The sequence below is a fragment of the Podarcis muralis genome, chromosome 10, assembly GCF_964188315.1.
Source record: "Podarcis muralis chromosome 10, rPodMur119.hap1.1, whole genome shotgun sequence".
Classification (NCBI taxonomy): Eukaryota; Metazoa; Chordata; class Lepidosauria; order Squamata; family Lacertidae; genus Podarcis; species Podarcis muralis.
The window spans coordinates 19331772-19344045 of NC_135664.1; the positions used below are offsets into that span (position 1 = coordinate 19331772).

General features: G+C 40.4%; 1 protein-coding gene across 3 annotated transcripts in view; it reads left to right on the forward strand.

Moving 5' to 3' along the window:
- Positions 1-12274, forward strand: part of POT1 (protection of telomeres 1) — a 60709-nt gene that overhangs the window by 8053 nt on the left and 40382 nt on the right. For all 3 annotated transcript variants that reach the window (XR_013394564.1, XM_077935830.1, XM_077935831.1), the window contains 4 exons: positions 213-317; positions 4761-4805; positions 5768-5818; positions 7703-7817. Coding sequence is in view for 2 of the 3 variants with exons in the window: in XM_077935830.1 (XP_077791956.1) it covers positions 213-317; positions 4761-4805; positions 5768-5818; positions 7703-7817 (316 nt within the window). In the remaining variant the exon portion in view is untranslated. The remainder of the gene's footprint in view (positions 1-212; positions 318-4760; positions 4806-5767; positions 5819-7702; positions 7818-12274) is intronic.

Genomic DNA, 12274 nt, shown 5'->3' on the forward strand with positions numbered 1-12274 from the left:
AATGTTAGACCTGTACATAAATATTTCATATTGAAACTTTGGTTGCATCATACCTTTACATTTTTCTTTTCCGGAGGCTTTCCTAATCAGCAGGGATTTGTCATATTTTCTGAAGATCCAGGGAAATGTTTCATCAAATGATCTGATCACTTAAGGACTCTGAAAATATGATAACTAATAGTAATAATGATGCATTTTCTCTCTCTCTATAGGACATCGTGGTGGTAGCTGGATTCAGCATGGCTAAGTCCACCAGTGAAGCTGATGGGCATTGCTGTCGGCTAGAAGTCTCTGATGAAGCTGGGTCAACTATTTATGTATGTTTTTCAAGCTTTTCTTCTCTCGCTTCACTCCAAAACTTTCTTAATAAGAGAGTCTGAGAGGCTGTGGATTACTAAAAAGCACATCAAGGTCTGCTTTAAAAAGATAGAAGTACTTTACCATTCAGCATACTAATAACTGGGATTCAGAAAAAACCCTTGGCTACAGCTGAGTGTCTAAGGGGGCTTTAGACTTGCATTCGTGTATCAAACAGCAACCCACCAGAAATCTTAGAATTGGAAAGAGACCACAAGGGTTATCTAGTACAACTCCGTGCAATGCAGGAATATTTTGCACAATGTGGGGCTCGAACCCACAACCCTGAGATTAAGAGTCTCATGCTTTACCGACTGAGCTATCTCTAGTGATAAAGAATCAGATGGCAGCAATCCTAGAGTTCATGGCATGTGGAAAACTATTTTTGATGCTGAACAGGGTTTCTAAGCAATCTGACACACTATGCGGGCTGCTGCTGCCCAAAGGGAAGAAAGTTAGCATTACTCAAATGCTTTGAAATGTGTGTAGCTCATACAGCTCTGTCTCTTTAGCAGTGTTTATAGGGTAGTTTTGGAAATATGGCGCTGTGGGTTAAACCATAGAGCCTAGGACTTGCTGATCGGAAGGTTGGCGGTTCGAATCCCCACGACGGGGTGAGCTCCCGTTGCTCGGTCCCAGCTCCTGCCAACCTAGCAGTTTGAAAGCACGTCAAAGTGCAAGTAGATAAATAGGTACCGCTCCGGCGGGAAGGTAAACAGCGTTTCTGTGCACTGCTCTGGTTCTCCAGAAGCGGTTTAGTCATGCTGGCCACATGACCCGGAAGCTGTGTGCCGGCTCCCTCGGCCAATAAAGCGAGATGAGCACCGCAACCCCAGAGTCGGTCACGACTGGACCTAATGGTCAGGGGTCCCTTTACCTTTACTTTAAAGTCCTATTACTTCTCTCTCTCTTTCTCTACATAAAAATGTAATGCTGCCATTGGAGGATTTGTAGAGCCACATCACAATCCTGGATTTGCATGATTTTGGGGCAGGGGAGCAAACACGAGGCATGATTTAAGATGGAGTTTTAAAGAAGAGCAAAAAGTTTGAGTAAAGCTGAAATAGAGGGACACAGAGGAGCTGGGGCTGGTAAGGGGCTTGAAGGGGCTGTAAGGGAGTGCAGGGTTTGAGGGAGCGGAGCTGCAGAGATAGAGAGGCCGGAGTTGCTTTGTAGGAATGGGGAGGCTGAAGGAGGTGATGGCGGATTTGGGTGAGGCGTGAAGGGAGGGATGGGACTAGCAAGGAGGGTGACGGCAGCAGGGAGCTTGGTAAGCAATGTGAGCAGGGGCAGAAGCATATATATTTACAGCGGTACCTCTAGTTACGAACTTAATTCGTTCCGGAGATCCGTTCTTAACCTGAAACTGTTCTTAACTAGAGGCGTGCTTTCACTAATGGGGCCTCTTGCTGCCGCTGCACGGTCGGCACATGATTTCCCTTCTAATCCTGGGGCAAAGTTCTCAACTCGAGGTAACTGGCCTGAAAGCGAGATGAGCACCACAACCCCATAGTTGCCTTTGACTGGACTTAACTGTCCAGGGGTCCTTTACCGTATATGCACACACCCCTGGGAGAGTATTGGATGTTGCTGTGGGAACCCTAACTATTATGACTTGGGCCAATAAATCCAGTTGTGCTGTATTGAAGTGCCGTATTAACATGAATATAAGCCACACCCAAATATAAGCCACACCTTTAAAATTGGAGGGGGGAAAGGAAAAAAGGAAAAACCACCCAAATATAAGCTGCTCCATTCCTCGCTGCTCCTGGCTGCATACTGGGCGAGGGCGAGGGGAGCCACGCTGCGTTGCCAGCGGCCTTTCCCCTTCCCCGCTCTCTCCCTTCCTGGCTTTGGGGGAGAGGACGGGGGACGACACATGGGGCGGGTGCCGCTTTGTCGCACTGCTGGCACTGTTTGCCCCTCACTCCTGGCTGCATACCATAAGGTCGCGAATATAAGCTGCACTTTAACTTTTCACGGTTGGAATTTGGGAAAAAAGTGAGGCTTATATTCAAGCCAATACGGTAGTAGCAATCTATAGTGTTGCTGCTTTAGTTAATGGGGAAAGGCCCCTTGCCAGATTTCCAATAGTATTAGCCTTGAATTGACATAGACTTGGAAAGTTTGAGATTGTGCTGAGTTGGCAGAGTGCAGCGTATCTTTTTGATGCTTTGTGTCGTTTCTCTGGGATAGCAAATATGCTGTAAATATATTTACATAGTGATAGTTTTGTTTTGGAGAATGGAAAAGAGAACTAATATTTCTATAGAGTCAATGGATTTTAGCTCTGATCTCAAAAAGTCATGTTACCGTAAGCCCGTCTTACAGTACTTGAAGGGATGGTTTTTGTAATTTGTGTAGAATATTTGCCAAAGTGAAAGGCAACTCGGATATTACAGCTAAACAACTAATTCTGCATGCCCAAAGGGAGACAGATTTCTCTTCAATTCGTCATGTACTCTCTTGAACCTAATGTTTAGTTCATTATTTGCTGTGTAGTTAATTATAATTAGGATGTGGTTGCCGCATGCCTTTATCAGCTATATGACAATCAGAATGTCAGAATGGTGAAGCTCCCTCAACATTTCCTCTCTACCTGTTGAGGGAGCTTCACCAGGTTGGGTGCTGGATAACTAGGTTGAAATTCCTTCCCCAACCTGGTGCCCTCCATATATTTTGGACTACTGCTCCCATCATCCCAAGCCAGCACAATAAGTGGTCAAAGATGATGGTAGTTGTGGTCCAAAATGTTTCGTGGGCACAAGGTTGGGAAGGCTATTAGTCATATTTTATTTTTATTAACATGGAACTTCTCACAAGCCCTTTTTGAGAAAAACGAAAGGCACATGTGCTGTTTGCTACCACTAATGAAAAGTTCATTTTAGATTGGAATTAAAGACCTAATCATGCTGTATTAGCTTAGCAGTATGAACATTAGGAGAACCTTTATTTTTAAAATGATTCTTACAGTTGCATGTATTCCTGGGGTTGGCATCTTTAATTTCCTGGAGCACCCTGTGATGTTTTCTACAACAGTAATGTGTAACTTAAAAAAAGCGACCAGATATTAATCATTTCATTGTTTTAAAAAGGCACTTGTGCAAGTCTGTTATTACAAACATTATTTCATTTAAACCAGGATTCATTCACCAGGGCTAAGCTATTTTCAGTGCCAGGGTTCAGCCATGGAACAGTTAACACGTGAAGTGAGTTTAAGGGCTTATCCACATTTACCCTTTGCCCCACTCTTTCCAGGGAAAAGTAAGTGTGGATCAGCCGTAAGTGTATGCAGAATATCCACTGAGTGACCACAACCAGCTTACATACACCTGAAGGCCCCCATAAACAAATAGTCTGATATAAAGGCAGTCCGGAATTCTAGCGCCTCTTACTTTGGGAATTGTTGATGTTGGTTAGAGAAGCCACATGTTATCTTTTCATAAGATAAAACCATGAATACTGGGGGAGTTGGAAGACCACCAATAGCAGTGTGAAGCCTGTTTTGGCCTTTTGCCTGCCTGACAGACAGGTAAGGGTAGCCCCTAAGGTAGTTTTTGTTTCTAAAGAATACAGATACAGTAAGGGTGGGATGGAGAGTTAAGGGAAGCAGGTTACAGTTTGCAAGGTGTGGGGGAATAACAAGGGAATACTACAGCTACAGTCAAGTTGCCCAGAGTATAGGCATGTACTTAAGTGCATGCCTCCCAGATGTCCAGATAAGTGTCTGCTGCCCAAAGTAAACTGCCTGTTCAAAAGTAGAAATGATTTGGAAAAGGGATTCTCTCTCTGTTGAAGGATTTGGTTTCACAGTCATGAGTGCCCACAAGATCCAGTTTGCTGTTTTACAATTCACAAAGCACAAAATATAGTTCGGGGAATGTAGGCATCTGTGAAGTTCAGTGAAGTCCCTAAAGCACAGTAATCATTCAGGCAGCTGGGTAAGACGTGCCCATCTCTAATACGATAGTGATTAAATTGGCACCAATGTAAAATCAATACCATAACTTGCACAAATCTTAATGCTATAAAACGTATGTGTCCAGTATGAATACTCGTGTAATCTTTATGAAATGTATTTAGCGAGGAGTGAAAACCTTGGGCAGAATTCCATTGACTACAGATAGTGTTGCCACCTCTTTTCTAGACATGCCCTCGCACCTATCGGAGCAGCCTGAAACAATTTTGAGTAAATAAAGCTTTTCTTAAGATCAGGAGAAGGATCAGTAAAAAAAGAGGCAGCTCTAAGTACCCAAGGATAAGTGGTTTTGACAAATGCAACTGAAATATGAAAAATTAGATGCACACATTTTGTATAAAATTTAAATTTGAAATTATTGAGGGATTCTCATTTGTGCCATTATAGGCTGGGATAGTTTTGAAGTCACTTTGTTGTTTTGTAGATAAAAATGAAGAGGAAAATTAAAACCAGAGAAAGCACCCACCAAGTAGGTATTCTGTTACTATATCTTTGTAGCATTGAGTGTTAAAAATGCTGATAATAAATTAATTCATATTATTTCTTAAAGACTCGTTTTAAATTGAAAGAGCTACTTTGAGTGAAGTTCCCTTTTGGATCCATGTGGCAGTGCAAAAAATAAAATAAAAAATGCTATGGTTTGTTGTGTCATCCAAACCTCAACCATGGTTTGTTTTCAAACAAAACACTGTCTGAGTTTATATCACATGACAAGGCTTGCTTGAGCTCCGTGGATGGGAAGAATTCATTCTGGGGCACATCCATTATTAACTCATATACAAAGCCAGGTAAACTGGCTTATCATGACATGCAAACTAGGTCCTAGGTAGCCGTAGAGTACACTTGTGCAGTATGTTTTATAAAATACAGAAATTTAAATTACCAAGGGAATAACTATCCCTCAATCTATTCCAGTACAGCCTGGAAACCTTTAGAAATATTTTAAATCCTACCCATTTGATCTGCCCTTTTGAGCTCAGGGCTAAGTTGGAAAAGCATGTACAGTTTTTTAGTGAATTTTCTTTACTTCAATTTTTTTTTTATATTGGCCATAATAGAAATATGCATTATTAAACTATTCTGTTCTGTTAGTTTGTGGTTTTTTTATACTAACCCCAGATATTTGAGATAAAGCAGTCTATAAAACTATAAATGTTTGTTGATTAGAATTGTTGGTTTACATAAATATTTAGGTAGCATTTGCTATATGTTTGACATAAGACAATTCACTTAAATTACAATGTAATAAAAATGCATACATTTATTATTTCTATCTTTTAAGTTATCTATACATAATAGATTAACTTCCAGCATATATTTGTTCAAAGAACAAAGAATGTCCATCTTAAAATACTGGAATAAGAAAACTGAAATTGTCCTTATTGTCTTCCAGTTTGTTCTAACAATCTTCAGTTATGTTTTTCTCCGCAGGTTTGTACTAGGTCATCCAGTACAATTACTGGTTCAGAAACTATAGCCATGGTAAGTTTTGTTTTGGTGTTTCTTTTATTTTTGTTTTAAATTGCAGAAGGCATCGCAAGTTCAGTGCCTGGAACAAGTTTTACAGCAACTTTAAGATGGACTTTAGAAATGGCTATAGATCTCAAAATAATTTTGCATTAGCTGCTGTAGGGAACACAATTACAAAAGGAATAAGGCAGAGAATAGGCCAGAAATTTTGAATAAATCCAAACACATCCTAGGTTTCCTCCTTTGGACATCTCTCTTTACACTGTGAGGCTGGGAATGCTTTATGAATGTGTTTTCCAGCTACTTTAATTTGTCTTACATATATAGAAAAATTCTTTTCAAGCAGCTCCGCTAAATAAAAAATACACCAGGCTGTAGAGGCTCAGAAACTCTGACAAGTGTGCTAATTTCCTGAACATCTTGGAGGTGGTCTGCAAGTATTATGACTGTTATTAGGCTAGCCAGCAGAACAAGGTGATGACAGAAATAATTAAAATGCCTGTGGCACCTTCTGCTGGTTACTGGAGAAAGTACAAAAAATCATGTGTTCCAACAGCCTTTCCAAAACTTTATTAAAGCAAATATTGCTGTATCAGGAGAGGGCAAACCATGCAGATTTTTTGACATGTGTACAACTGGTTGGCAAGATTCTATACTCACTAGGGCCAGACTGAAATTCTAGTGTGTCAAAAATCAATGGGCATAGATCAAAAATCAGTTGGCTTTCTCATTCTATATGTTGGACCCATGTGTTTTCTCTTCTCATGTAAGTAGCTTACACACTTATTCCAACCACAGAATGTACAGCAAATGGGTTTTTTAAACATCCTGTGAAATGATCAATCGACATGTGTGATAACTATTAAAACTATGGAAATGAATCAGTGCTATTGTACTAGAAACATTTAACTTACGATTGGACCCGGTGGTTTTTTTTCTGTTAAAACTATACAGATGGTTTAGTTATACAGCAACATAAGGAATCTGTGTCATTGTATGGTGTTGGCAACAATATTTTTGTTGGCAGAAAAATGGAGATCAGCAACGATACCAACCATTAATAAATACAGAGAGAAAATGTAGGAATTTGCTTCAATGGCCAAGCTAGCTTGTTATGTCAGAGAACATAACAAGATGAATTTGCAACAAATGAGTAGGCGCTTATTAAATATAGCAAGGATTTAATCAAAACATGTTGTGGCTTTACACTGTTTTGAAGTTTGGTTTGTCGAGGATAGTTAAACTAATTATTTAATCTATCCTTGAAGGTTATGATATAGGTTCTTGTCTCTTTCTTTTCTTCACTTAGATTAATGCCTAATCAGGCCCGCAACATATATAACAGACATAGCTTGCAGCAATTGATAGCCTTATATTCCATGAATCTGTCCAATCCCCCTTTAAAACCCCCCAAACTGGTGGCTGTCTGCCTCTTGTGGGAGCAAATCCCATAGTTTAATTAGGTACTGTATAAAGAAGCACTTTCTTTTTTCTGAGCTGAATTACCTAACATTCGGCTTCATTGGATGGTTCCAGATTCTAGTATGAAAATAGTCACACACACCCCAACATCATTTTATACATCACAAAGCATATCCACTCCCCGCTCACCTTTTCTGTACAGTTAAAAAAAAACAAAAAACCACCCCAAATTGTTATAACCTTTCCTTATAGGGGAATTCTTCCAAAGGAGGAAGGAGTATTCTGATGGAATGACCAGTAGCAAAGAAAAATGTTTTGTTTGGTGTTCATAATGGACCTGATATCTAGGCCCTGTATCTAAAGAAAGTTTTGGCAAAAGAAAAGGAGAGAGAGAGAGAAAAGAAGAAGCTTGCCACTTTAAAATAGCTACAGAATTTGACTTGAATGTGATCACTTTCTGCTTTGTCTTGTTAGCCTGTTACCCCCAGCTACACATACACCCCTTTGAATCGTGTTAAAGGCGGGACTATTGTCAACCTCTATGGTGCTGTGAAATTCTTCAAGCCTCCATATAAATGCAAAGGAACGGGTATGTATTATTAAATATATAAAACTCACAAAGTGTTCTGCTTTTAAAAAAAATCTCATAGCAAATATGAGCAAGAAGTCAATTATGGGTCATTGTATGATTTCTGATCGGCTTGCTGATCAAGAAGGTCGGCGGTTCGAATCCCCACGACGGGGTGAGCCCCCGTTCCTCGGTCCCTGTTCCTGCCAACCTAGCAGTTCGAAAGCACATCAAAGTGCAAGTAGATAAATAGGTACTGCTTCGGCGGGAAGGTAAACGGCGTTTCCATGCGCTCCTCGGGTTCGCCAGAAGCGGCTTAGTCATGCTGGCCACATGACCCAGAAGCTGTCCGCTGGCTCCCTTGGCCAGTAAAGCGAGATGAGCACCACAACCCCAGAGTCGTCCACGACTGGACCTAACGGTCAGGGGTCCCTTTACCTTTATGATTTCTGATAAACTGCTCAATGCTTCCTGGATGCTTGGATTCCTGTAAAGCAGCGGTTCTCAACCTGTGTGTCCCCAGACGTTGAACTACAACTCTCATCATCCCTGAGCTCTGGCCTTGCTAGCTAGGGGTGATGGGAGTTGTAATTCAACAACATCTGGGGACCCACAGATTGAGAAAAGCTGTTGTAAAGAATGCTTGCTCAGATTCACCTTGGTGAGCCACCTTGGTCTGTCCCACCCTTTCAGTGACTTCTTTTATGACATTCCCGCGTCAACTTTTGGGTTCACTGCTGTGCAATTGTGCACATATTGGTCGCGCCTAAAATGGGGTTTGCCTGTTGTGCTCAGTATTATCACTAACTCCAAATCAAAGTTTGGAAATGGGAGCTTGTTGTATTGTAACTTGGAGTTTATAGTGGTTAGGGCAGATGAAACTCTGACCATGGTTAGCTTTGAAAAGGAAAGAAATTCATGCTAGCGTGGCTAGGAGATTAGGCAGCCCAATGTCTTCGGCAATAGGTGAAAGTTTTATTCATTTGTGGAGAAGCTGTGGAAACCTCCCTATTCATTGCACACCATTTGATGCAACGGTGAGAAACTCAAGAGGGATTTCTTTGCTCTTTGGGATTGACAAATAGAGGAACATAGTCTTTGGTCGAACAGGGACGCGGGTGGCGCTGTGGGTAAAAGCCTCAGCGCCTAGGGCTTGCCAATCGAAAGGTCGGTGGTTCGAATCCCCGCGGCGGGGTGCGCTCCCGTTGCTCGGTCCCAGCGCCTGCCAACCTAGCAGTTCGAAAGCACTCTCGAGTGCAAGTAGATAAATAGGGACCGCTTACTGGCGGGAAGGTAAACGGCGTTTCAGTGTGCTGCGCTGGCTCGCCAGATGCAGCTTTGTCACGCTGGCCACGTGACCCGGAAGTGTCTCCGGACAGCGCTGGCCCCCGGCCTCTTGAGTGAGATGGGCGCACAACCCCAGAGTCTGGCAAGACTGGCCCGTACGGGCAGGGGTACCTTTACCTTTTTAGTCTTTGGTCGTGGTGTTTGAAAATGGATCTGCTTCCTTCGCTACTTTTGTTTAAAAATGAACATGACTTTAGTCGCACAAAAACCCAACATAGTTTGTGGTAATGGTATTTAAACATAAAACTGTTGGAAATATTGAAAGATAAGTGTTTTCACATCCCAGTTAAGAAAAAAAAAAGAATAAAGCACCATGAGGTACAATAATTTATATGTCAGACCTTTAAAAAATGGATGGGGTAATTAAATTTGGTATCAAGAACTGGTAATGGTCCATCTGTTATTACAGATATTACACCATATGCTTTGTCTATTTTTCCACAAAATGAAATTAAAATGAATATCATTAGTTTCATCTCATATTCACTTATAAACTAAAATTATATTGCAGGCATGAACCTGGAAAATAATGTGTCTGCTCTAATTTTGGAGGGAATGGAGCGATTTGCATATTGGTCATTAGTTTTGTGATAATTTGAGCTGATGATAGAAGGCTTTCTGTCATAGAAAGAACTTTCTAAACTGGTCAACTTCTTTCATAATGGTGATCTTGTATCCTGGCAAGGCAGACTGTGGCAGTAATGAAAATTATTTTTATCCAGAATTCCCAGGAAACTTTTTTTTTTTTTTTAGTGAACCCATCTTATTCCTTTTGCCAGGATCTCGGGGAACAAAAGCAATACTTCTGTAGATGATACGTTTTACAAACAATTTGTTAAGTTTGACCGGTTGTGCTGGGTATTGTTTTGTTCTGTTTTTTTTTAAGGCTGACTACCTTCTTGTGATGGTAACCCTTACTAATGGATTTCTTTAGAATGATTCAAGATCTTGTTTTGGCTAAAACTGGAATGAGTTGCGTTGTGGGTTGTAAATTTTGTAAAAAGCCCACTTATCTGTTCCCCCATCATTGGATCACTAGGGTACTCATAAAGCACATCAGCTATTGCCATCTATCTCTTCTTGAATTAAACTTAGGAATAGAAATAGATTTAAAATAGATGTTTGAAAAATAGTGTTGCCATTATTAGGACACAATGATCTGCTTCAAACATAATGCTAAACCATAGCTTTAGCACTGTGTGAACCCTACCTAGCAGCTTAACTATGGTTTGTTTCCTGACAACAATCTGAAGCCATGGTTTGCTGATTATTTGCAAACTTTAGTTTGTGTGAATTATGATCCAGTGCTATGTGTGAATCCAGCACTCTTCCTTAACCATGTTTGTTTGGCGAGCGTCTCAGGTGGTCAATCTATAAAGGAATGAGTTTAGTAATTGGAAAACAAACTAAATTTTGGAGAAATAAGCATACTTGCCTGTTTGTGGGACAACTGTGGTTTCACTCATGGTTTGTTAAGCAAACCATGGCTTAGTGTTATGTGTGAACAAGGCCTCCATATCTTATATTGTGTCTGTGCTGTTCTCCTATGTAGTTTGTAGAAGATTAAGAAAAAAAGTATGTAAAGCCAAATACAATTCTGGTGTACAAGTTATATCAATATGGTTAACATTTACTAGTTCTTTCTGTATAGAAATTGTCTTCCTGTAGCCAAGATGAAACTTTTAGATTCTTATACTTCAGCATCTTTTGATGCTTAGTTATGCTAGGTCTGTATGTCTGAGAAAACTGCATTCACTGTGAGATTTTCAGTCTTTAATTTTAATAGGGATATTTTTTCCCCTTCTGGAGAGCTGCAGAGAGCTGAAAAGATTATGATTTTCTATCCTTTAGGATATTGCAGAAGGTGTTGCTGATTTTTAAAATGTTATTTCTGGATAGGCAGATTTCCTCTTATTTCTCTTTCCTCACCACTTGTAGCTTTTAAATGTAAAATGGTCAAAACCAAAAGGGGATTTAGACAATCACTTGCAGAAAGGGCACTTCTCGACTGAAGATATCAAATGGAAATTTAAGGTTGGCAACCCCCTATTAAGATATCTGAAGACTTCACAGCTGATGGTAGAAAATGTAATCCATGAAATGGCAATTGGATCCAGGCTAGGGTCTCTAATGACATAGAAGTAACTGTAGCTCCAACTACTGCTGTGAGGGCTTAATATTTCCCTGTTCCCTCTTTTGCAGTTAAGCCAAGCAAGCTTACAGTAGCTGTTAAGTAATTTTGTCAGGTGTTACAACTTACTGCTTAAAGTCATTTCCATAGGTTGGCTTTTTGTTTTGTTTTTTGCCATTCTTAAACAATGCTAATACAATTAAATTATTTCATGGTAGCATAAATTTGCGACTTGCTACAGAATAAACTAACTTAACCCAATTGATCTAAATCACAGACAATACAACCTGGAACTCTACAAAAGCCCAAACTTGTTATCGGCGGGAAGTACACTGTTCAGTGGCCTGAACAGAGAGTTGAGATATCGAATAAAGATGAACACTCACTTCCATTGAATTGATTGGTAAAAATACATAGATCAGCAATGGCTTGCAAATTGGTGTGGAGCTGTTACACTGACTTCCTGGCAGCTGAGTCGCTGCTGCTTACTGGAAGGGCGATGTAATAGGAAAGTTGGCATGACCAGCAGAACCCATCCTGTCACCTTGCTCATGCTGGTAAGCAACTGTGATCCACTTGCTCGAAAGCCAGCATTGCAGATCGATCCCAGTTGGGAAGCTGCTTCTGGCATACATGTAAAACCGTAGATGCTTGTTGGTCTCAGTGGAAAGGCCCATAGAGGTTGGAAATAGAACATGTATTTTCATCTTTGCATATATCTATGCATGTATTTTCAAACTGCTATAGCAAAACTATTAAAGTTTCTCTGTTTTTGGTGTGCTTGTCTACCCTGAAATCCATTCTGGATGTTTCCGAAATGGAAACTGCACCCTGTGTGTCATTCAAAGCTTCTTTAGCCACTAAAATACTAAATGTAGTTTGTGTTTCTTGTGTTACTGATTTCCATACTGAATAGCATTTTGGGCTTTCAATCTATCTTGTGCTAGGGGCCATTTCACACACTTTAGAATGTCTTTCCTAGAATATGTGCTTTCTTAGG